General features: G+C 33.8%; 1 protein-coding gene across 5 annotated transcripts in view; it reads right to left on the bottom strand.

Moving 5' to 3' along the window:
• BDP1 (B double prime 1, subunit of RNA polymerase III transcription initiation factor IIIB) overlaps positions 1-27,433 on the bottom strand; it is a 90,939-nt gene that overhangs the window by 35,406 nt on the left and 28,100 nt on the right. For all 5 annotated transcript variants that reach the window (XM_054578474.1, XM_054578477.1, XM_054578476.1 and 2 more), the window contains exons 12-22: positions 24,419-24,577; positions 19,343-19,502; positions 17,066-17,157; positions 15,973-16,168; positions 14,757-14,884; positions 9,113-10,292; positions 8,006-8,193; positions 7,324-7,546; positions 5,520-5,698; positions 4,618-4,828; positions 3,599-3,729 (exon numbers count right to left, since the gene is read on the bottom strand). In XM_054578474.1, the coding sequence (XP_054434449.1) occupies positions 3,599-3,729; positions 4,618-4,828; positions 5,520-5,698; positions 7,324-7,546; positions 8,006-8,193; positions 9,113-10,292; positions 14,757-14,884; positions 15,973-16,168; positions 17,066-17,157; positions 19,343-19,502; positions 24,419-24,577 (2,847 nt within the window). The remainder of the gene's footprint in view (positions 1-3,598; positions 3,730-4,617; positions 4,829-5,519; positions 5,699-7,323; positions 7,547-8,005; positions 8,194-9,112; positions 10,293-14,756; positions 14,885-15,972; positions 16,169-17,065; positions 17,158-19,342; positions 19,503-24,418; positions 24,578-27,433) is intronic.

Here is a 27,433-nt window from a genome sequence, read left to right as displayed (position 1 = left end):
AAAATACATATGTAAGCAGCAATGTGCTACTGAAGTCAATAAGGACCAGAAGATGCTGTACCTAAGAATAAGTTAAATTAAAAACTATACAGAATATATACTCTGAAGAAAGTATCAGTCAAGATATAGCTAAAAGCTACAATAAACTTCATGAACAGAGAAGGTTAAAAGGGGGGAGTAGATTTAGGTGGAAAATAGGTTTCTATATAAGAAATGTAAAAATGCAAAGGCTGAGCATAAAATCTCTTGGCATATGAAAAATTTCTTTCAGGAAGCTCTGCCTTTAGGAAATCGCTAGTCTGTAAATCATAAATCCTGAAAACTTAAGTTTTCATACTAAATTCCCAATGTTACTTTGAGCAATCCATCTAAATCCTCTAAAAGTTTATGTAGTCAATTATAAATGAGAACATTAGGAAAGGTTGACCTTGAAGGTCACTAGTCCTTAAAGGCTCACTTAGAATAAAAATCAAAACTCTTACAAAGGTCCTACATAATCCTAACAAACCTTCTCTCTACTAAACCTTCACCTTTCTTATCTATTACTCTTCCTCTCTCTCCCTGTTTCAATCTGGCCCATTTCGCTGTTCCTCAAATAGGCCAGGTATGTTCTCCCCTGAAGTGCTCTTGAACTGCTATTTCCTCTTTCCCTATTCATTCCCTTGACTTGCTCCTTCACTTCTTTTAGGCCTACTCACCAATCAGACCCTTTCAATGAAGCAGTCTCTGATCACTGCTAATTAAAAACTAAATACCTGCCCTGGCTGATAGCTCAGTTGGTTTGCGCATTGTCCAGATATGCCAAGGTTGTGAGTTCAATCCCTGGTCAAGGCACATACAAGAATCAACTGATGAATGCATAAATAAGTGGAACAACAAATTGATCTCTCTCCTCCCCCTCTCTAAAAATCAAAACCCAATCATGATACTTCCTACTCCTCTACCTGCTTTATTCTTCTCTACTTATTTATTACCAGTTTAGTCAAATTATGTGTTTATAATCTATTCTCCAAATTAGAATGTAACCACCACAAGGACAGGGGATTTTGTTTGTTCCTATACTGTCCTATATTTCCAGCACCTACAACAATGCCTGGCACACAAAATACTAAAATGTTTGTTAAATGAATGAATGTTTAACATTCTTTTCAGTGGCAAAACTACGTAATTCTATAAGATCAAAAAGAGATTAAATTATACATGGACAAGAAATCCATAAACAGTAACTAAGAAAAGACAGAGATTGAAACAGGTTCATCTTTAATGTTTGGGAATTAACATCTCAGAAAGTGTTTTCTGGAATCATTTTTAGAGATGCATTACCCAGTAGCAGCAATCATCAACCTAATCCAATAGCATTTATAATACAAATGTTATCTATAATGCATTTTAATGAAAATATTTCTAAGCACCAACCACTTTATTTCAACATCCAGTCTAATGAAATGAAAAAATGACTTAGCAAGGAAGCTTGAAATTAATGTAAAGAAAAACCTGGCCTTAGTTTTAAAATAAAAGCAATGAGAAGGCCTTTCAACACACACTCACACCCACACACAGAGAAACAAATGATATGAGAGAAATTCATAATAAAACAATAAAAGCTTCATATAAGGAATCTGCCTAGCCCTGGCCAAGTGGCTCAGTCGGTTGAAGCATCATCCTATACACCAAAAGGTTGCAGGTTGGATCCCTAGTGAGGGTACCTACCTAGTTTGCAGGTTTGATCCCTGGCTGGGCGTGGGGAGTAGAGGGCATGCAGAAGGCAACCAATCAATGTTTCTCACATCGACCTCTACCTCTCTCTCTCTTTTTCTTTCTCTCCACCCCTCCTCCCCTCTCTCTAAATTCAGTAAATATATCGAGTGATGATTTAAAAAAATAAGAAAAAAAAAGAAAGAAACCTGCCTAAATAAAAACAAACTGTTTAAAGCCATCCAAAATCAACAGCACTACTCATGCAGTTATATGACATAACATGCTCAAATTCTATTTCTATGGCTTCACAGAGAGTGAAAAAAGGATATATAACATCTCTTCTGCAATGACCCCCCCCCTCAAAAAAACAAGTTAATTCTATATAATTAAAGGAAGTTGCACTGTTCAAAGTAAATTTTTATGTGCTAAAGATATCCTGGAGGGAAGTTAATAAATACTTCACTGAAACATATCCTGTTACAAAGGTAGTGCAGTAAATTAGATGTATTGAGGACTATATCCAGAATAAGAAAGGTATTTTGGAGAGCACATAGACATATGAAAGAATGCTCAACATCACTACCCATCAGAGAGATGCAAATTAAAATCACAATGAGATACCACTGCATTACAGTCAGAATGGCCATCATTAACAAATCAACAAACAAGTGAGGCTGTAGAGAAAAGGGAACTCTGGTGCACTGTTGGTGGGAATGCAGACTGGCGCAGCCACTGCGGGAAACAGTATGGAATTTCCTCAGAAAACTAAAGATGGAACTGCCTTTTGATCCAGCGATCCCACTGCTGAGATTATACCCTAGGAATCCTGAAACACCAATTCAAAAGGACCTATGCACCCCAATGTTCATAGCAGCATTACTTACAATAGCCAAGCTCTGGATACAGCCTAAGTGCCCATCAGTAAATGAGTAGATCAAAAAACTGTGGTACATTTACACAATGGAATACTACACAGGAGAAAGAAAGAAGGTGTTCTTACCCTTTGTGACAGCATGGATGGAACTAGAGAGCATTATGCTAAGTGAAATAAGCCAGTTGATGAAAATACAAATACCGTATGATCTCACCTATAAGTGTAACCTAATCAACAAACAAACGAGCGAAACAGAACCAGAGACATGGACATAAGGAACAAACTGACAGTGACCAGAGGGGAGAGGGGGAAGGATAAAACAGGGAAAAGAAGGAGAAGGGTCCAGTCAAGGAACATGTATAAATAACCCATGATAATGGACAACAGAGTAGGGATCAACTGAGGGGGCAGGGGGTGCTGAGGGGATGGTCGCACAGGGCAGGGGAGAGCAACGAAAAGCTGGGACAACTGTAATTGAACAACAATTAAAACAAAAAGGTGTTTTATTTTCCTAATGTATAAAAAAGAACCTAACAGATCTTGCTTTAATATCAGTAACAATAAAACAAATTGCAATAAATAAATAAAAGTAGTAATGCTCATATATCTTCACCCTTCTGGCATATTCGATTTATATCTCATTTAAAAGATATCATTGTTACCATTTGGTTTGGAACACAGCTCCAAGTATAGCATATAATAAGTACTCCATAACACTTTCTGTTTATTAATTTTAATCAACAGATTATAAACTTCTAAAGATATGAAGAACTTAAGAACCAGTCTACTATAAAAGTTTAATTTTAAAATAAAATTAGCCTGCTTGACAAACTTTCCAGGGAATTTACAAATTAAAAGAACATCAGTCATGTATTACAGTATTTGAAGAAGCAGATTTAAAAATTTCTAGTTTCATAATTATTACCTATCCTTTCATAAAATTTTCAAGATGAGAAATTATCTTGTAAAAATTCAACCTTTACCTTTGGGAAATCTGATGTTTCCCTGATTTAAAAGCATACTCACCTCATCTTTTTATCTAAAACATTAATTTTGTTAACATGATTTTCTTCAAGAGCCACGTGACTCTGACTTTCATACATTCTTCCTTCAGAAGCTGTGGAGGATTCAATTTCAGTTACAATTTGAGAATTTGGCTGAAATGACAAAACCATACTTGGTTTGTTTTTTTCCTTAAACAACAGAATACAGCTCCTAAAATATTCCAATCATTAAGAAAGGTACTTAGTTTTTGAAATGAAGGCTCAAACTGGGTATGTTCATATTTTTTTGCCCAAAACAAAACTGCCATTACTGCAGCAATGCTTAAATGATGCTTTAAAAACTATAACAACCATCCGTTGTGAAACAAACAAAAAAAAAGTTTAATGATTTTTTTTTTTAAGTCAGAAAGTTCAAATAAGGATCACAATCACTTTAAATCTAGATTTGCCCTTAACAGAGAAAAGAACAGATAAACAAGAACTGTTGAAATGAGCATTACACTACTTAGATCTGTTTCTAGTATCAAAAGATCCATCAGTAAAAAATGGTTAAACTATCATTCAAAAGAGCAGAATGTTATGAAGCAGTTAAAAATGATGTATCTCTGTATTCTTGACATGGAATATCAGTTAATATTGATATATTAAATGAAAAAGAGTAAGCCATAAAATAGCATGTATACAGTGATTTTAGTATTTAAATTTACATAAGTTTCCACATATATGCATGAATGGAGATAGATATGGTAATATATGTCAAGAAGTTTTTAGTGGTTTTCTCAAAGTGGTGAGCTTCGGGATAATTACTGCATTATTTTGTATTAATTAACAGTTCTTCACAATGAATAGGTTCACTAGTTAGAAAAAAAATTTTATATTCACTTTTTTTTAAATGTGGAATGGTAAATCTGAAAGAAAACCAGACACATTATTATGTATTCATTGACTGGAGTGTCAGATAACCTAAGACAAGTTTGAGCTATCATTTGATATTTTAATATGTACTAAAAGGCTCAACTTAATTATATAACAATAACTCACCACAGTCAGGAATTTCTTTTTAGTTTCATCTCTTTGTATAATTGTTCTTTCTTCCTTAACCATGCCTTTGGCTTCACTTTTTTCTACCATTTGCCTCTGTCCAGCCTTTCTTATGTTTGGTCTGGGTCTCTGAAATCGGCTCCTTACTGGTTGAGCAGTTTGGATAACACTTTCCTTTGCTTCTTGTTGAGAAGTGTTTATATTACGAGTCCTAGAAAAAGGGACAGGGGAAAACAGAGGGACCTGACTGTAAAAAGATGAAAACTACTGTAAAAATACAAAATTTCAGTATCCTGTAATAAAAATATCCTCTTTATAAAAATATTTTATAGCATCAAAGGAAAACTATAGTACTTTCTGATTATAATTATACCTTATTTTATAAAAGAACATAGTTATTTCAATTCTTAAAAGGTAATAAATTGGTATGAGGGACCTCCAATATTCACATTCATAGAAAGAAAGTTCAATCGCAGCCGCCATGCACTAGAGGAAGGGGCGATGGAGAGTTACTGTTTAATGGGTACAGACTTTTATTTTGGGAAAATAAAGTTCTGGAGATGGACAGTGGTGATGGATGCACAATGTGAATGTACTTAACACCAATGGCTATTCACCCAAAAAATTAGGTTATATGATATATATTAGATGTATTTTACCACAATTTTTAAAAGAAATAATTCATACCTCATATACATGTATTTTTAAATGCAGTGCTTTATAAGATCTTCAGCAGTGAAGAGTGAATATAAGCAGACAAGCAGTCTACCATATGAATAAAAATAAACCAAGTACAGTATTCTTTATATTTGCTTTTAAAATATATTAACGCATCTTAATAAAAATGAAGTACTTGAAAGAACTCTCTTATTTTAGATTTTCAAGGGACTATCATTGTTTACCCCATAGAAACTAGTAATTCCTTTTCCTGGGCTTGCGTAGACTGAGATTCCTCTTTAGCTTCACAAGGACTGGAAGGTAAAAGGTTCTTTTCTGTCTGTACACATGGTAATATCACAGCCTCCTCCTGCCTGTGACCTGATTTGTCTTTTTCTCTTGATGTCATTAAGGAAGACACTTCCTAAAAGGAGGTAAAAAAAATTTTATTGAGCATTGGTAAAAGTATAGGAAAACAGGAACTTTCATGTACTATTAGAAGAATAAATTAGTGTAATCTTTATAGAGAACAATAGGTCAGCTCTATTAAAAATTTTACTTCCCAGCTATTCTACTTCTAGAAATGTATAGTATCTCAAATAAGTATCTAGAGAATTATTCAAGGATATTTATTATAGCAATATTATTGACCCCTTAAGAAAAAAAGAAAGAAAAGAAATGGCTATTGCACTAAAGAAAAAAGCAAAATATTGAAAAAAGACAAATCTATGAGTAGGGGACTGAATACATTATAATTTCTGTATAATGCAACAGTACAGAGCCATTTAAAAGACAGATTTCTATATACTGATCCAAAAAATGTCCACAATGTTGTGTTAAGTGAAAAAGAAAATCAGAAGGCAAGCTATGATGTCATTTTTGTAAAACAATGAAAACACCCTCACATTTTTTATTTATATAGTTAAGTATCTATACAGAAAAGTCTAGTTGGATATATTCAAAATTGCTACATTATTAACTGGAAGGGAACAATGGGCATTATAAAGGACTTTCACTTTTTAGATTCTGTATTTTTTCAAATTTGAAATTTTTATCAGATGAATCAATAAAAAGTCATTTTTTTAAATGTAAGATTAGAAGAAAAATGTACAAATGTTCCAGCACAGTAAGACCTAAGTTATTTTAAGATGGAAAATAAGAATTTTAATTTAAAAAAGTACTTTCACCCTGGCTGGTATAGCTCAGTAGACTGAGAGCTGGCCTACAAACTGAAAGGTTCGATTCCCAGTCAGGGCACATGCCTGCGTTGCAGATCAGGTCCCCAGCTGGGGTCGTGCGAGAGGCAACAGATTGATGTCTCTCTTGCACATCGATGTTTTTCTCCCTCTATTTTCCCCTCCCTTCCCTTCCCTCTAAAAACAAATAAATAAAATCTTAAAAAAAAACCCAAAAAACCCCTGGCTGGTGTGACTCATTGGATTAAGCGCTGGTCTGCAAATGAAGGCAACGCTGGTTTGATTCCCAGTTAGGGCACATGCCTGGGTTGCAGGACCAGTGCCCAGTTGGGGGAGCTTGAGAGGCAACCACACACTGATGTTGTTCTCCCTCCCTTCCTCTGAAAATAAATAAAAGCCTTTAAAAAAAAAAAGTGTATGTTCAAGTGTTAACATTTCAAGTTTTTGATGCTACACCACACAATCTTAATGTTATGAACCAAGTAAGTAACTTATATGAAGCTCTTAACTTTTTATTTCACCATCCCAAGAGAGTGAAATAAAAAAGTTGTTAGTCTCATTTTTCCTACGAAGAAACTGGTTGCATCCTTTGGCGCTGAACCATGTAGTAAATAAAGGCCAGAACTTGAACTAGAGCCCCGGCTTCTTAAATTCCTTCCCCTGACACACTTGCCCATCACCAGAGATTTGACATTCTTTTTCAATCCACATGGAACAAAAAGGCAGATTAAGTACAGCTACAACAAAATTACACACAGTAAAAATTTTATGAGGAAACAGTTGTGAAATTTCAATTCCAGGTGTTTTGTTTTATTAACTAAAACAGAAATCCTCCACCTTAAATATAACTCACATGTTGAGAAGGGAGAGTGTTCATTTGTTCACCATCCTGTTCTATCACAAGAGTCTCCATTTTATCCATTTCCAATTTCTTCCCAGGTACATGTTTTTCTCCTTCCACAGTTTCTCTTTTTAAAGCTGCTCTTGATAAGTTTGGTTTTGGTCTTTTCAATCGACTTCTCATGAAAGGTGCTGGCTTAATTTCAAGTGGCTTTTGTTCTTGAGGAACAGATTTGCTTTTGGAACAAGGATTATCAAGAATTAGAATGAACTGAAGGGGCAGTGGGAGCGGAGTTTTAGGACAACCTTAGCAATTGGCAGTAAACACTTAATTCTAATTCTTAACAGGAAAACAAACTACACTTCAGCATCAAGTAGATCTTGAAAAACATGAGTGGTACAATCCAGATAGATATAATCCTAGGAATTATATCATCTTTGCACAAAGACAAGACAGGTTTGTCAGATCCATATTGACTTAGGAGTTTGTGTTACATACAATTCTGTACGTTAGTAATTCCCACAATCAGCTCTCAGAATAACTTCAATCCATCTCCTAGTCTTCCCAAAACTAGCTTAAAATTTCTAACACTATGCTATAGATTATTATGTCTTGAAACTTCCATGTAACATAATCTGCAAATAGAACTTAGTATGTTTTTTCTTTAAAAGCACACAGACCTATATACTTGTACCTTAAATTGGTATCTGAACACTGCTCTGGAACATTAGCAGATGGTATCCCCTGGTCTTCTGTTTTATCAGGTTTAGAAATCGGTGAAGTCGTCTTCAAATGACTGAACTGACTTGATACTTCCTTTTCAGAATTTCTTTTTTCTTCTACAGATGTATGCACCACAACTGGTACTTCACTGCTAACATTCTGGAAGAATAGTCATAGTAAATCACATATACAAGAGTCCTTAAGCATATCAAACCAAAACCTACTATACTCTAAACACTTTTCTTTAAAAATCTGTTTTTTTAACTTTTAAATAAAATAAAATTTACAAATGTTAAAACATAAATTCCAGCTAACTCTTCCTTTTATATTGCATATTATGGTTTTTCCAAATCATAAATGCCAATGTTATCTATTCAAATAAAAAAAGAGGTCCTTAAAAATGATAGAATAGGATGAATTTCATATAACTGAAAACTTTAAATAAAAAAGAACTTTTAAAAGTGGAAGTGGATTGGGCAGGAAAATTAAGAGAAAACTGATACATTTATAGTCAAAAGAAATAATTCCAATATATGCTCATACTAGAGTTAGTACAAATTCATTCCAATTTCACTTATTCCTTTTATGTAAAAAAGTAAATTCAAAAAAACATTAAGAATAGTAACTTTTCCACAATTAAAGAAAATATTTCTAAAATATATATGTAAAAATTTTTTACATATATATTTTAATATTATAAATATATGTAAATATACATATAGTTCAAGATCCCAAAACAAAGAATTTAGGGCTAAGAAAGACTTCAGGCTTTAGAGATTTTAAACACTATTGGACTAGGTAATAATCATGGAATTATTTTGATAGTTTCTCTGAAAACAGATTGGGGGGTGGGGGAGTGACAGCCCTCACCTGTGTGGCTCAGTGGGTTGGGTGTCATTCTGCAAAGTGAAAAGGTTGCCAGTTCGATCCCCAGTCAGGGCACATATGAGAGGCAACCAATCAATGTTTCTCTCTCACATCAATGTTTCTCTCCCTCTTTGTCCCTCCCTCCCCTTCTCTGAAAAACAAATAAATAAAATCTTTTGTAAAAAATTTTTAAGGACAGAAAAATACGTACTTTGGTATCTAGTGAAGGCAGAGCAGTACAGTCAGCACTACTGTTCTGCATTACATCTGTCTCAGTTTGTAGTGATGTCCAGGTCTCCTCTGGTTCATTTTCCCTTAGAGAAATGTCTGTTTTTCCAGTGTTGCTCAAATCTGCCACCATTTCCTCCTTACCACTGATCTCTTCTGATCCACTTTTCCTCAAGGAAATTTTTCTTCCAGTTTCTTTCAAATCTGACTCTGTTACCTTAATGGTAGCCATCTTTCCTGATACTGTTTCCATCAGGAAAATGTCTCTTTTTCCAGTTTCTTTCAAATTAATCTCCCTTTCCCCTATGGCACTGATCCCTACTAGTACCTTTTCCCTTGAGGAAATTTCTTTTTCAATTTCTTTCAAATCTGTCTCCTCTTCACCTATAGTTTTGACCCCTGAGGCCTTTTCTTGTGCGGGTATTTCCCCTCTTTCATTTTCTTCCAAATCTGTTTCACTCTCCTCAGTGGCGTAAGAAACCTCTGGTACCTTCTTCCTTGGAGAAATCTCCTCTTCAGTTTCTTTCAAACCTATTTCCACTTCTTCTACAGTGTTGTCCTCTAGGGCGTTTTCCTGTAAGACTATTTCACTTCTCTCAGTTTCTTCCAACTCTGTCTCTATTTCCTCAGTGGTATAAGTCACCTCTGGTACCTTCTCCCTTGGAAAAATCTCCCTTCCAGTTTCTTTCAAACCTGTTTCCACTTCCCCCACAGTGTTGCCCTCTAGGGCATCTTCTTGTAGGGATATTTCTTGTCTCCCCATTTCTTCCAACTCTGTCTCTATTTCCTCAGTGGTATCAGTCACCTCTGGAATCTTCCTCCTTGGAGAAATCTCTCTTCCAGTTTCTTTCAAACCTGTTTCCATTTCCACAGAGATGTCCATCATTTCCGGTATCTTCTTCCTGGGAGAGATGTCTCTTCTTCCAGTTTCTTGTAACTCTGACTCTGTTTCCTTAGTAGTATTAGTCTCTACTGGTATCTTCTCCCTTGGGGAGGTTTCCAGTCTTGCTGCTATCTTTTCCCCAAAGGCAGTAATCTCCTCCTCCTTTGAGAAAATCTCTCTTCTTCCAGTTCTTCTTCCTGTATTTGGTTTTGGCTTCTGAAATCGATTCTTTAAAACTGGAACTTGTTTGAGTATATTTGCTTTATTATCCTCTTGAATACTGTGGGGGGAAAAAAACAAATCAAATTTTAAACCAGATTGCCAGTTAAAGAGATGTGGTTGAGAACTCACTACTAAAACACCAGGAACTCTCAATTTAAAAAAAGGAAAAAAAGGAAAGCACCAGAAATCTCTGGGTAAAACTTAAAAATTAAAAGAGAGAAAAATTCTATCTTTTGAAATTATAGTAAACTTTTTAAAAAATTAAACATATCTATTTATATACTGTCATACATAGAGAAAAATCCATCAGTAAGATCAATTAGAGTAGCAGCTATTTGGCCCTGAAAAGTTTCTTTCTAATTGTCATTCACACCATTCTTTGCAAACATTGGCTTAGAAAAACTCATCAGGCTCTTCCTTGGAGCTGGCCCAATTTCTGTTTGTTATTCCTACATCTTTTCCCCTACTATCCTTTACAGATATGTGCCTTGCCATAGAGTTAAGGAACTCACTTATCTGGCCAGACTTGACTGGCATCTCAAACAACTAAATGGAGGCATGATTTGAATAAGATACAGCCTTATGACTAAGAACTAGGTTTGTACCTCCTCATTTTTAAAAGCAATTAAAAAATATATTTCCTGTACAGACATTTCTCTAAGAGCTGTGATTTCAATACAAATTGGGAATAAAAGGAAAAATTAAATAAACAGTATTTTGCAGTCTGCTGACTGTTATGCACACAACAATCACTATCTTTAATAAGTACCTTGTTCTCCAGAAGAGCAGCAGCACTTGTGTTTGTATTTTATCTTAACATTAGATGGCAAAACCCAATAAAAATATATAATTGAATGAAAGAGTTCTTAGTGTCTGGTTAAGAAAGGTCATTAATCTCAGGCAAAAGCTAGATCAAATGAAACACTAAATTTATTCATCAAAGTTAGTCTGAACAAGTACATAAACTTAACAGCTTTTTTAAAAAGATTAAAAACTATGTTAATGCTTGTTTGAACTTGTCTTGGTCCTAATCTGTATTTCTTTATTGAAACATCTGTTTTTTATAAAGAAGAAGATCAAAACTATGAAGAGTAATATGACAACAAACTCACAACTATCAACAACTGAACCTAAAGAAAACTAAAACAACAACAAACTAAGCAAACCACTAGAACAGGGACAGAATCACAGAAATAGAGATCACCTGGAGGGTTTCAGCAAGGAAGGAGAGGGGGATTACAGGGGAAAAGCTAGAGGGAAGAAGAAGCATAAATAGTAGGTACAAAGTAGACAGGGGGAGGTTAAGAACAGTATGAAAAATGGAGAAGCCAAAGAACTTACATGTATGACCCATGGACATGAACTAAGGAGGTGAGGGGAGCTGGTGGGAGGGGGGATGCAGGGCAGAGGTGAATAAAGGAGACAAAAAAAATGGGACAACTGTAATAGCATAATCAATAAAATATACTTAAAAAAACCATGTTTTTTATAATGCAATTTTTGATAACACAAGGCAGGTTCTTAGAAACAAGGCTGCTTTTCAAATCATACTTGTTTATATAACTGAGGTGTTTTTTTAATTATCATTAACTTTAGTAATAGATAACATTCAATGTAAAATTAATACCAATTGTTAAAGAAAATTTAATTTGGTTAGTCTTCAGTGGATTTTATTCTGACTTACAATACTTTTTATCTCCATCCAGAAATATCTAGGTTTTAATGAGGTTCAAATACTAGCAATCTTGGTTTAATTATCACGGGAAAAGATATAAAGCCACATTTTAAACACTACATATTCTTTTTTTTTTAATATATGATTTATTTTATTTTTAGACAGAGGGGAAGGGAGGGAGAAAGAAGGGAGAGAAACATCAATGTGTGGTTGCCTTTTGTACTCCTTTACTAGGGACCTGGCCCACAACCCAGGCATGTGCCCTGGCTGGGAATCGAACTGGGAACCCTTTGGTTCACAGGCCAGCACTCAATCCACTGAGCTACACCAGCCAGGGCATAAAAACTACATGGTCTTAAAACATATAAGTGTTTTAAGCGAAAGGTTTATTAATGATCTCATTATTTCAATATTGACTCAGATTTTAAGATGTTAATACACAAGGTTATGATTATATTCTATGTGTGTAGATCCTAAGTAATAAAAGGACTTTGATAAGCTTTATTTTTATGGATAAATATTCAGCACCACATTACTTGGAGTTCATGAACAATCAATCAGCAAATAGGTTCTAAGCACCTATTCCTTGCCAGAAGGGCATGTTCTAGGAACTGTGAATACACTGGTGAACAAGACAAATCTCATTGAGCTCATATCAGCTGCATAATTAAGTGAAAGGAAGTATCTAAGATTAGAAATTAGGCATGCAATTGTACTTGATTACTTTCAACTTAAAACATATAATGGGTCTATAACTCTCTCCCCAGATCACAGAATTTAAGGGGGGGAGGGAGGATCACAACTGGAAAAGGTTGGAGAAAGAATGTGCACAAAACTATAAATCTGCTCCATGGTCCATGTGTATTTTTCTAAAATACAGAGTTTAGAGTCAACAAAATATTTATAAACCTCCATAAGATAATCTTCGATCATGACACTAACCTCAAAATATTTATATCAAGTACACAGGATGTAAATTAGCTTAGAGAAGTTTCAAAGACACATTTGCTAATTTATGTAATCAAGAATTTTTAGTGCATTCTTTTTTTTATGATTTTATGTATTTATTGTTAGAGAGATGGGAAGGGATGGAGAGAAACATTGATGTGCAAGAGAAACATTGATGAGTTGCCTTTCGCATGTCCCCCAAATGGGGACTCAGCCCGCAACCCAGGCACAAGCCCTCCCTGGGAATCAAACCTGCCACCTTTCTGTTCACAGGCCTGCACTCAATTAACTGAGCCACACCATTGAGGGCCCTTTAAAAAAAAAAAAAAAAAAAAAAAATATTTATTTATTTATTTGAGAGAGGGGAAGGGAAGGAGAAAGAGAGAGAGACAAACATCAATGTAGGGTTGCCCCTCACTTGCCCCCTACTGGGGACCTGGCCTGCAACCCAGCATGTGCCCTGACCAGGAATTGAACCTCTGACCTTTTGGTTCACAGGCTCATGCTCCACCCACTGAGGTACACTAGCCGTGGCCATTCAGAGCTTTTTAATGCACTCTTTATCTCAGAGTCTCTTTCTCTATTTTCCCTTCCTCTTACATGGCATCTTGAATAGCTAAAAGTGTTTGGGGGCATGGAGAGAACTGCTTGTTACATATAAAGAACCATATGATTTGATAATACACAGAATCTTAGAATTGTTTTTAAGGATGTTGGAGATTCAAAGACCAGAAAGACCACATGATAAAAGAGAAAGGACACTGCCTTAAAAAGAAAAGTTGTTGAGATCAGACTGGATAGTAGTTACAAACAATATCTACCAGGGTTCTAAAACCTAAAGACCACTAAGAGAAAAACTTAATTTTTTACAAAGCTGCATGATATTATGTAGAATCTGGCTCAAACTGAAACAAATATAAACAAAAAATCCAAACTGTCAGGTATCTGTAACTAATAACTGTAGCAGAGATATGTAACAATGTTATTTCCAAACTGTCAGATATGTAATTAATAAGTGTATCAGAGATATGTGGTAAGTAATGTCTGTGATTCTTCCCAGAGATTATGTGGCAGAGTAGAAAAACAGTTTACTGGGGGCGGCAGGGTCGGGGGAGGGGCCCTGAATGCACACTACAGGGAGGAAAGTATGAAAGAATACAGGAGGAAGCAAGGAATAAAATAATTTTTCTGTCTTCCAATAAAGATCTTTAAAATAGTTCAGGAGACCAAGCTTTCACTCTGTTAGGTAGTATTTTAAGAGGCTAATACGGCTGTAAGAAAGTATAGTATAGGCCAGACTTTAAATGTAAAGATTGACCAAATATTAGTAATTGTTGAAAATAGACAATAGGTACATAGGAGCCCATTATTCTGTTATCACTGCTTTTCTAAAAGAAAAAAAATTAATGTATATTAATAATCCCATCAGTCTGGTTTGGTGCCTTCCAGAGGGAAAAATAACAAATATAAAGAGCTTTGGCTATGAAATGTATGGGTTTTCACACATGGGTTTTACATAAAATTTATGTAAACCTTTAATAAAGGCAATATGTGATCAAATCTAACCCCAAGGAACCAATTATTTAAAAAATAAGTAGCATTTTCACATTTGGACATAAGATATCTGACTTAACATGCATGTTAAAATGATAATTCTATCCATGTTAACCCAAAGTCTAATTTATGATGAGTAGTTCTTGTCAAATCGCCCCATAAGTGAGAAATTGACATAAAGGCTATGATGTAAATTGCCTTGAAAAATAAGGTTATATTTCTAAATATTACATAAATTGATATATGGGGAAATAAAATCAGTCTTATCTGCTTGTTTTTAAAAATTAACAATTTCAAAAACTTTCATAAATTTAAAAATTATATAATCAATAAGATGATGCTTACCTTAGACATTCATTCAGAGACTTGGGCTCATCTGGCTGAACATTCTGAAAAGTATCTCTTTTTTCAGACTGTGATGTAATGTTTTCACACTCAAAATTTGTATGTGACTGATCTTTCTGTTCAGGAGTCTTAATAACAAACACATTTTTTTAAAAAGTATTAGGTTTCAAAATGAAACAACCATTTATAAAAGATTTCATTCAAAATTGTGCCCAATTTGAGTAAAAAAAGTAAACATTTCAAAATTATGATATTCAAGGGGTGCTTTTTAATGTTTTTTTCTTCAGATACCTTAGAAAATTTCACAAGCCACACCCTTTCCCTCATCTCAAAGCCCCTATTTTTCTCCTAATCAGAAAGCAACTACAGTATTTTTGCCATGTACAATGCCCAAATTTTTGAAGGAAAAATAAGGATGCATATCATACATGGGCAGTACTATTTCCATATCTATATAAATGTTTTTAATTCTTTCATTTATGCTTATGTGTTGAAAGTGTAACTCTACAAAGCAGTAACTATATCCATATGCAAAATAATATCCTGGAATACAATAATCAGTTTTGTTTCTAAATATAAACATATAAAAAACTGAATTAAAAAATTAAAATGAAAGATTTTTTTTTCGTGAAAGTTTGGGCCAAAAATGTGGGTGTGCATTATACACAGCAAAATACAGTAACAGCTTCAGTCTCATCCATAAGAATTATGCTCTGGTGTCTATCTTTCTGAATCCACCTTATTATTATAATCACACTATAGACCTTGGGAATTATAACAAGAAATTGAATTATACCGACTGTTACCCTTGTCATGAAGATGTATTATTACGTAAATAATCTAAAATTCTTAATTTTTGTTCTTAGATTATATTTTAGTAGGGAGCTTTTACCATTTTATACTGTTTAAGCCAGCATTAAAGTTCACACATCTAGGTATATTTTCAAAAGGGAAGTGTAATTCAAAACCCGCGAAGTAATGGGGGAAAGCAAGTCCAAACAAGGAAAGGGAAAAGCCGATGATCCATCACATTAATGCTCAAAATCCAGAGATGAGTTATGCGGCTTTACAATCAGCAAAATGTCAATGACATTTTGGCCTTATATTTAATGAACAATGTACACAATTATATAGCACTGCTGTTTAAAAGGCAGGAGGATGAAAGGAGGCTTATGTATTGTTCAACAAAAAAACTGGGAGGACTCAGAGTACTTACATCTCTATCAATACAATATTCACTTTCATTCTGTTCTGCATTGGCCCCGATTTCTTCCTGTGATGCAAGAATTTCTCTCCTTTCAGCTGCTTTACCTATATTTGGCTTTGGCCTTTGCAATCGGCCCCTCATTTGTCGTGCAGGTCTGAAAGCCTTTGGTTGATCATCTTTCTTCAGACTAACTTTTTCACTCAAACTAGAACAATTACATAGGAATAAAATCAATGGTTATTCTGAAGTCACATACTTGCTTGTTTTCAGTATTCCCTTCTCTCAGGTATGAATAAATAAACCACTTGTAACATAAAATAATTCACAAGTGCTCTCAAGAACATCCTTCAAACATATTCTACACTTTGACCCTTAGGAACCCAAAATATACTCCTGGAAGCATGAGTATAAAAAGTGTTTTAAAATCAAATTTTCATCACAAAAACGGAAAAACCTACACCTCACAAGTATGTAATAATACCATTCTCCACTAAGGATATTGTATAATAATATTATATTGTAAATAATATTGTATAATATACAACAAGAGGGCACTGGAACCAGATTATGGCATAGATGTACAGTCCATAATCCACTGGTTAGATTCATACCAGAGCAATGCCTATCATAGATTTCCATCGCAAGTTAAATATTCTCTTTTGAAATCCTTGCCATTAATAAAATTATCCAGAAACACATATCTTACCCATTAACTTATCTAACAAGACTTTGTTAATAATCTTGTTAATAAGTTGAGGGAGAAATGTAATTGCTACCTCAATGGAGCCATCTCATTATTTATTTCTACAATACAGGGGTGGGCAAAAATAGGTTTACAGTTGTTTGTATAGACAAAAAGATACAGGTTATGATTGTAAGACTAAAATAAACTGTATACTCACACAATTAAACTGAAATAAACAACTGTGAACCTACTTTGTCCACCCCTGTCTTAAGCATAAAGAGCATTACTAAAATGTTTCAACAATATCTATTGTTAAAAATGGACCTAAAGTACATAGCTGAAAATAAACTTCAGACAACAGGTTATTACAATCAATTCTAAGAATTACTATTTTTAGTCTACTTCCTAAATACTTACTTAGATATGGTATCGGCTTCTGAGTTCTTTTTCTCTGTATTCTCCATTCCAGGAATGTCAAATAAATTCATTTTTTCCTTTTCCACCTGAGTCTATGAATTGAATGTTTTACATTTAATCTACTTAACATAAAAAGTTCAAACTTTGTAATAAATAAATGGATATTAAAACAACAAAATCTCTTTTGTACCGCTAATTAGAAGAGAGTTTTAAAACCACATATACAGATGAAAGTATTATAAAACATAGAAGGGGGGCAAAAGTAGGTGTACAGTGTTCATATGGAAAATAATACAATAAATAATAAGTAAGAATACACGAATAAAACTGTACCCTGGCCAGTGTGGCTCATTTGACTGGGGTGTCATCCTGTAAACCGAAAGGTCACAGGTTAAATTCCTGGTTGGGGCACATGCCTGGGTTGAGGTTAGGTTCCCTGTTGGGGTACATTCAGTAGACAACTGACTGATGTTTTTCTCTCTCTCTCTCTTTTTCTCTCCCCCTCTCCCTCTTCCCTTCTCTCTCTCTCTCTCTCTCAAATCAATGGATATATCCTCAGATGAGGATTAAAAAAAAAAAGAATAAACTTGTGCTTCGTGGACTCACAACTGTAAACCTACTTTTGCCCATCCCTGTATCACCTCATACATTACTAACAAAAGCACAAATCAGTAAGTCCTTTGTGGAAAGACTTCTGCCAATATGAATCAAAGCCTTAAAAATGTTCACATTTTCTGACCCAGTAGTATGATTTCTAAGACTCTATCTTAAAATATTTAGATAAAGATTTAAGTACAAGGATGTTCACTGGAATATTACGCAAAATAGCAAATACTATAAACAAACAAAATATTGAATAATGAATGATTAAATAAATTCAGTCTCATCCACTGATAGAAGATTATGAAGTCACTAAATTTTTTTTTAAAAGGTTTTCAATAGATGTTTAATGATACAGGAAAAATATTTATAAAATGTACCAAAGAAGGATACAAAACTGAATTAATACTACCACTCAATTTTGTAAAAAAACAAAGCTGGAAGAACTGTATGTTAAAAGGTCAGTTACATCTGGATAATGAAATTACAAGTAGATTTTGTTTTAATTTTTACATGAATCTATACTTACCCTATTTTCTACAATTTAAAAAATCACATATAACTATATGACAAAAAGTATGATAAAGAAGATATTTCACATAATAGAATAACAGGTAGACTAACATTTTAAAAATACTTTAGCAAAAATAAAAAATTTATAACAATATATTGCTGGCATGAATATAAAGAAATAGGAACATTCATTTGATGCTTGCAGCAATGTGTAAATGGATTTGTGTCTTTGTAAGTCTGGCAATGCACAAGAACTATAAAAATATTAAAAATACTTCAACCTTTTTATCTCACCATCTCTGAAAATTTATCCTTTGTTTTATAATTGAGAAAGCCCATTTACAAAATTGTTTCCTTTTATTTCAAGAGATTTTTTTAAATGAAAATAACCTAAACATCCACCATTACAGAAATAGTTAGGTAAATTGGCAAATTAACCAGATGCAACTATTAAAAAGATCAATCAATCCCTTCAAAAAGCATAAATGAATAGTTTAGAGAAAAAAGTTTTAAATTTTATGTTATGATTAAAAACTACAGAAATGTTAAAAAAATTAAAAAAAAAACATGACCTGGCTGGTGTGATTCACCAGTGGATTGAGTGCCAGCCTGTGAACTAAAGGGTCACTGGCTCGATTCCCAGTCAGGGCACATGCCTGGAATGCAGGCCAGGTCCATAGTTAGGGTGCACAAGAGGCAACCACACATTGCTGTTTCTCTCTCTCTCTTTCTCCCTCCCTTCCCCTCTCTCTAAAAATAAATAAATATTTTTTAAAAATAAATAAATTAAAACTACAGAAATAGTTACATACATAAAAAGAGAGATAAAGTTTATTAAGGACAGAGGAATTTATTTGTGTTTAGACCAAAGAGTTGTGACTATAATTTTAGGTATAGCTGGTTAAAAAATATTTTGAATAAAAATTTTATATAAGAAAAGTCAGATTTGTCATTACTGAGGATTTCTGAAATTTGTCCTAGGTCCTAAAAAAAAAGAAAAAGCATAAATAGGAGACTAGTAAGATAAATTTAATATTAATGTATTAGTTCTTGTATTTTTGTTTTAGTGTCAGTAACATTACTTTGTAATTACAACTAAACACTTTTATTCCCAACTAAAAAATTTTTATAATTTGTATTTCCATAAAGTCTCTTATTCCATACCTTTCCAAGTGAAGTTTCTGGATGTAAACTCTTGCTCTCTGCATCTGTTTCACCTTGTGAAAGAACAGATTTCTTCCCAACAGCCCTTGATAAATTGGGTTTAGGTCTCTGAAGTCGTCCTCTTGCCATTGGTTTAACATTTTCTGCCTGATCAGTTTCCCTAAAAAATTTACATTATTGAAATTGCACTATCATGCAAGCATATTAAATGAATTCTTTAAAAATCCACTCAGAGCCAGATTGGACATCCTTTAAGCTTACAATAACAGTAACAAAGAAAACTGAAAAAGAAGAGCAATGAGGTAGGAACTAACTTGTTCTCTCAGATATTAAAAATATAGTATTCAGCACCAATAATTAAAACACTGTCTTTCTGACACATGAAGAAACAGATAAAAGAAATACAAGAGAAAATTGAGATGACCCAAAAATACACATGATTTTAGTATAAAATAAAGGTAGAATTTAAAAACAGTGAGAACAAAATGAAATACAAAATAATGTAATCTTAAAAATAAATACTAAATATATAATGATGAAAAAACTGGTAACAATGGGAAATAAAATAAAATTAGCTCCACTCCTTGCACTGTACTTATATTCCAAGTGGATCAACAATTTAAATAAAACTATAAAGAAAACATGGATTAGTATTCTTCTATAACCTTAAGGTGGGATTAGACCTAAAATTTGATTACAAGTTCAGGAACGATAAAAGAAAAAAAAATGAGAAAATTAACAACATAAAAATAAAAAAATTTTACATGACCTAAACAAACACAGCCAAATCAAAAGTTAAACTACAGATTTCAGGCCAAGATGGAGGTGTAGGTAGGTACACTTTACCTCCTCACACAACCAAAAGAAGGACAACAACAAATTTAAAAACAAAAAATAACCAGACTGCCAGAAAATCGAACTGGAAGTCCAACAACCAAGGAGCTAAAGGAGAAACATTCATCCAGACCAGTAGGAGGGGCAGAGACAAGCAGACAGGATGGAGAGGACATGCAGCAAAGCAGTAGCTGGCGGACTGGTGATCCCACATTCATGTGCGGATAAACAGGGAAGACCAGCTGGGGAGCAAGACAGACTGAGCAACCCAGGGTTCCAGTGCAGATAAAGAAAGCCTCAAAACCTCTGGTTGTAAAAACCTGTGGGGTTTGTGGTAGCGGGAGAAGCTCCCAGCCTCACAGAAGAGTCAGCTGGAGAGACCCAGGGGGTCCTAGAAAGTATACAAACCCATCCACCTGGGAATCAGGACCAGAAGGGCCCAATTTGCTTGTGGATGGCGGAGAGCCTACCAAGAAACAAGTACCACTGTTCCCTCTTGGACCCGTCCCCCACACACAATGTGACTACACAGGGAACTGGATTGCCCGTCCCTGTCCCCGTACCACGCCCCCGCCCCACAAATACCTAAGTCTCCACCCCTTCCAACATAACTGGCACTCAGAGGCAAAAAAATATGGCCTAAAAAAGAACAGATCAAAGCTCCAAAAATAGAACAAAGCGATGAAGAGATAGGCAACCTATCAGATGCACAGTTCAAAACACTGGTAATCTGAACACTAACTGAACTGGTTGAGTATGGTAACAAAATGAAGGAAAAAGTGAAGGCTATGCAAAGTGAAATTAAAAAAAAAAAAATAGCCCTGGCTGGTGTGGCTCAGTGGATTGCATACTGGCCTGCAAACCAGGGGGATCGTCAGTTCAATTCCCAGTCAGGGCACACTCTGGGTTGCCAGCCAGGTCCCTCGTAGGGGATGCACAAGAGGCAACCACACATTGATGTTTCTCTCCCTCTCCTTCTCCCTCCTTTCTCCTCTCTCTAGAAATGAATAAAATCTTACAAAAAAAAAAAAAAAAAAGGAAAATATACAGGGAACCAACAGCAAAGAGAAGGAAACCAGGACTTAAATCAATGATTCAGAGCAGAAATAAGAAATAAACATTCAACCAGAACAGAATGAAGAAACAAGAATTCAAAAAAATTAGGAAAGACTTAGGGAACTCTGGAACAACTCTGAACATTCCAACATCCGAATCATAGGGGTGCCAGAAGGAAAAGAGGAAAGCAAGAAACTGAAAAATTTGAAAAAATAATGAAGGAGAACTTCCCCAATCTGGCAAAGGAAATAGACTTCCAGGAAGTCCAGGAAGATCAGAGTCCCAAGGAAGTTGGATCCAAGGAAGCACATACCAAGGCCCATCTTAATTACATTACCCAAGATTAAAGATAAGGAGAGAATCTTAAAAGCAAGAGGAAAGGAGACAGTTACCTATAAAGGAGTGCCCATAAGACTATCAGCTGATTTCTCAAATGAAACCTTGCAGGCAAGAAGGGGCTGGCAAGTATTCAAACTAATCAAAGGCAAGGACCTACATCCAAGATGACTCTACCTAGCAAAGCTATCATTTAGAATAGAAGAGCAGTTAAAGTGTTTCAAGATAAGGTCAAGTTAAAGGAGTTCATCATCACCAAGTCCTTACTACATGAAATGTTAAAGGGACTTATCTAAGAAAAAGAAGATCAAAAACTATGAACAGTAAACTATGAATAGATCACAACTATCAATAACTGAACCTAAAAAAACAAAAACAAACTAAGCAAACAACTAGAATAGGAACAGAATCATAGAAATGGAGGGAGAATAATGGGGGGAAAGGTACAGAGAATAAGAAGCATAAATTGTAGGTACAAACTAGACAGGGGGAGGTTAAAAAGAGTATAGGAAATGGAGAAGCCAAAGAACTTATATATATGACCAATGGACATAAACTAAGGGGGTGTGGGGGTGTGAAATGTTGGAGGAAGGGTGGGTATAGGGTGGAAAGGAATAAAGAGGAGAAAAAAATGGGATAAATGTAATAGCATAATCAATAAAATATATATTTTTTTAAAAGTTTGTCAAATTAGTAAACACACAGCCCTTAAGGGCAGGGTTTGACCAAAGGCAAAATCTGTCCTTCAGATTTTTGGTGTAAATAAAGTTTTACTGGAACACAGTCACATCAAAAGAAAAAAAAAGTCAAAATACAAACTAATAAAGCATATTTTACAACTCATAGCACAAGGCTTACTTCCCTAAAACATAAAGAACTCCTACAAAAAATATCATCAGTAACTAATTAAATAACAGGACAAAGGATATGTACAACTCAAAAAATAAAAAATAAAAATAGCTTTAAATGTAAAGAGATGCTCTTCACTCCCAATAAGAAAAGTACATATTGCCTGGTCAGGTAGCTCAGTTGGTAGAGTATCATCACAATAAGCCAAAGTTGTGAGTTCAATCACCAGTCAGGGCACATACAAGAAGTAACCAATGAATGCGTAAATAAGTGATTAACAAATCGATGTTTCTCTTTCTCTCTCTCTCTCAAATTAATAAATATTTTAAAAGCACATATGAAATGTAGACAAAGAGATAGCATGAGTGAGTACAAATGTGACAAAACATTAAAAATCAGAGAATCTAAGTGGAATTATATACAGATACTCACTGTTCCATTCTTTTGATTTTTGTTTAGGTTAGAAAATATTAAAATGAAAAGTGAAAAAAACAAATAAAAGAATTACATACACTGCTCCCCCAAAAAAAGGAATGGGGTAAAGGTACTATACTGAGATGTTATTTTGTAATTTATCAAGACCAGCAAAAATTCAAGTTTGATAACACTGTTAGTTGGTACAGGAGACAAGTGTTTCCTTATATTGTTAGCGGGAATACAAACTAGTATAACCCCTATGGAGAGCATTTTGGCATTATCAAAATCATAAATGTACACACATAATATATCCATGGAGCAAGCATTTCCATTTTTAGGAACTTACCCTACAAATATACTGACATAGAGATGAAACAATGGAGATATAAGATTATAAACACTGATTATAAAAACAACCTATATAGCCATCAATAGGGCACTGATTATAGAAAATGTGATTCTTCCATAGAACACTATGCAGCTTTAAAATGAGTAAGGAAGGTCTCTATGTAAAGATATGAAGATATAAGATATAAAAAATTTACAAAATGATATATACAGTATGTTACCACTAGGTTTTTTAAAAGAGTAAGACAGTATACTTGTATTAGCTTTCATATAATATTTTAAAAAGTCTGAAAGAATATAAAAAAAGAAAACTGGTACTAGTTACAGTGAATAAGGATATGGCAGGAGGAATATTTCACTCAATACCTTTTTACACTTTTAGACATTTGAATCGTAAGAATATATTGCTTATTCCAAAGACTAATTTAAATTTTTATTTTAAAAAATAAGGTTCTCAATATGAGTTTGCTTCACTGAAAATAAATAATTCATAAACTGAATGGCTTTTAAGCCCATATGAGGAGTTTTGTGGGAGACAAAAAGGAAGTCTAAATTTTTGGGATCTGTCTTCAAAAGGAAATTCTTGTGGTGCCTTTATTTTTAGTGAAGATATTAATTTAATCAGTATCTGTATACTAAAAAACAACCTCTTTAAAGTCATAAATATCAAAACCAACCATTTTAACAATAGGCATGAATATTAACTCAAACCATGTAAAAGTAAAATCTCATACTAAATATTTAAGCTTCTAAATTATTTCAGAATTTTGTAAGTTACCATTTCGTTAAACTTCGTATCACTGTGATACATCATATATGAAAGAGACTCTGGAGAAATATAAAGTGAAAAACCTTGATGTGATATCCAGACCATGGTATAGTTACATATTTAAATAGTCTACAGTTCCTTTCTCATCCCTAAAGGAAGCAGTATTATTACCATTTCTTTTATTTTTTTTTAAGATTTTATTTTATATATTTTTATACAGAGCAGAAGGGAGGAAGAGATGGAGAGAAACATCAGTGTGTGGTTGCCTCTCAAGTGTCCCCCCACAGGAGACCCAGCTTGTAACTCAGGCACGTGCCCTGACTGGGAATCGAACCGGCCACCCTTTGGTTTGCAGGCCACTGCTCAATCCACTGAGCCACACCAGCCAGGGCACCATTTCTTAAATGATAATAAATTATCAAAAGTTCGAAAATAAATTTTAAAATCCCACAATGTAAAATACTTACAGTGATACATTTTTTAGGTCTACATTTCTTTCTTCTGTACAACTACTCTCAGCATTATTCACTTCACACAAGGCTCTAATTCCAACTTCTGCTGAATGCAAATCTAAAGTACTTGATTCTGAAGTCTCAGTTGCTACTGACATGGCATCTTGTTGGCTACTAAGGAAATGAAAACATCAGGGGAAAGAAATTCTTAGTAATGCATACTTTATACTAATTATTTAAAAGATTTTTTAAAATACTATATACAAATCAACACTATAGATGATAATCCTTCATATTATGGAAAAATGAAAACAAACATCTTGGCTTTTCTATGATCTTTCTTGCACCATGTTATGAAGAATTATTCCTTCAAAGAAAGTAGCCACCACAAATTAATAAGCTTGGGAAAGTGCTTAAAAAGTCACAAAAGGAAAAGCTCTTACCTATATGAAGTTCACAAATCAAATGTATATATAAAATCATAGTAATATTTAGGAACTATCTTTCATTAAAATTTTATGAGAGCATTTGAGATCTTGCTCTCCAGCATATGTGTCAGTTTGGTTCAAATAACCTCTTATAAAAATTCAAAAATTAAATTAAATTAAACTAAATAAAAATAAAATAAAATAAAGTAAAATTTATTTAGGCAATCCTTGCTTTGCATGAATTTATACTGTGTTAACCAAAACTCAATTGAGGATACAGTTCCAATATGCATGTTAAAGTTAACACTGTACTATGCAAAAAGAGGACTACTGTACTATGAAGTATTTCAACTAGTAAGAATATAAATGATAGCCATGTACTAACTAGCACTCAGTTTCCAAACATATCCACATTTAGCCATACTTTTTTTTTCCTCATTTTTTTCTACTGTATTCCCCCAACTAACTAATAAGAGCTCTTTCCTCTTCTTAGGTTAGATGTTACCCATAAAACTTCCCAATCAGTAGCTTGCCTTCTGCTAGAGCTTTTTGTCAACAAAAGTATTTAAGTTTACTGCAAATTTATTAATTTTATCTTTTAAAGTCTGTGCTTATTTGTATCTAAAAAAAATCCTTGACATCACAAGATATTTTCCTCTAAAAGTTTTAAAGGTTTGCTTTATACATGTAGTCTTTAATATATCAGGAATTTAGTGCATAGGGTGAAATAGGGATCTAATACCATATTTTTCCTATCTCAGCACCAACTAATAAACAACAGCTCAATCTTTACCCACTAATTCCTAATACTACCTCTGCCGTGTATCAAATTCCTAAATCTTTCCCTGGACTATATTCAGTTCTTTTGAGTCAATTTGTCCCTGTACCAGTATTACACTGCTTTAATTACTCTAGTTTTAAAACTGTTAATACAGTTCCTCTCCAGAGGCATTTTTCAAAGTTATATTTACTATCCATGATCATTACTCTTATGTATGTAACAACTTTAGTATCAGCTTGCTGTTCTATAAAACTAGTTGAGATTTTAATAGTCATTACAGGGTTGTTTTCCCCCTAAATTAGAAAAAAATACTCATTATTGTTTTATATGTAGTTTATGAAATTAGTTGTTATTGCTGAAGTCACAATTTAGAAGTCTATAACCTCACAAGTTAAGAATCATGACCCTGGACAGATTGCTCAGTTGGTTAGAGTGTCATCCTGATACACAAAAGTTGCGAGTTCAATCCCTGGTCAAGATACATACAAAAATCAACCAATAAATGCATAAATAAGAGGAACAAATCATTATTCTCTGTCTGCCTGTCTCTGTCTCTTCTTCCCTCCCTCTCTCTCTAAAAAAGTAATTTAAAAAAATTTATCAGAGGTCAATGGCTCATCTTCAAATAATTAACATTCTAAACTACATGACTAAATCAGCCCATGTGCCTATGTGTATTTTTCTACATGAGAATAACTTCCATCAGATTTTTCAGAAGACAAACATATAGACCAATGGAGTAGAATAGACAGCTCAGAAATAAGCCTACATATATATAGACATATGACCTTCTACAGGTACCAAAACGGTACAAAAGGAAATGAATAGTCTCTTCAACAAATGGAAAGCTGCATATCCACATGCAAAAAAATGAAATTGGACATTTATCTTATTCCAAACACAAAAATCAACTCAAGGTAGATTAAAGACTTAAAGGTTAACACCTTAAACTGTAAAATTCCTGTATCTGATAAGGACTTAACATCAAAAATATAAAAGGAACAAAAACAAATAATTCAATTAAAAAATGGGAAAAGAACCTGAATATACATTTCTCCAAAGAAGACAGACAAATGGCCAACATATGTAAAGATTTTTACATCACTAATCATGAGAGAAATACAAATCAAAACCACAATGAGGCATCTCATACCTGTTAGGCTGGCTATTATTTAAAAAAAAAAAAAAAAAGTGTTGGTGAGGATATAGAGAAACTGGAATCCCTGTGCATTGTTGGTAGAAACATAAAATGGTGCAACCACTATGGAAAAGTGTGGAGGTTCCTTCAAAAACTAAAAATAGAACTATCATATGATCTTCTGGGATCCAGAAGAACTGAAACAGCATATCAAACAAACATCTGTACTCCCATGTTTATTGCAGCATTATTCACAGCACCTAAGATACCGAAACAACTTAAATGTCCACTGACAGATGAACAAATGTGGTATGTACTAAAATCGAATATTATTCATCCTTAAAACAAGAAAAAATCCTGTCATATGCTACAACATTGATGAACATTAAAAACATTATGCTGGGTGAAATAAGCCAGTCATAGAGGGACAAATAATATGAGGTATCTAAAGTAATCAAACACACAAGAACATGAAATAGAATGGTGGTTGCCTGAAACTAACACTAAGAAGGAAGTAAGCAGTTTCCATTCAATCAGTATAGCGTTTCAGTCATGCAGTATGAAAAAATTATAGAGATCTGCTTTACAACACTGTGATTATAATTTACAATACTGTATTACATACACTTAAAAATTTGATAGGAGAGATCACATATACCTTTTTGACCACAATTTAAAAAAAG

The sequence above is a fragment of the Pteronotus mesoamericanus genome, unplaced genomic scaffold (assembly GCF_021234165.1).
Source record: "Pteronotus mesoamericanus isolate MK-2021 breed Mesoamerican mustached bat unplaced genomic scaffold, CSHL_Meso_final contig_50, whole genome shotgun sequence".
In the NCBI taxonomy this organism is placed as follows: domain Eukaryota; kingdom Metazoa; phylum Chordata; class Mammalia; order Chiroptera; family Mormoopidae; genus Pteronotus; species Pteronotus mesoamericanus.
Note: the sequence above shows the minus strand (reverse complement) of the source record. Positions and strands in the feature narration are given on the sequence as shown.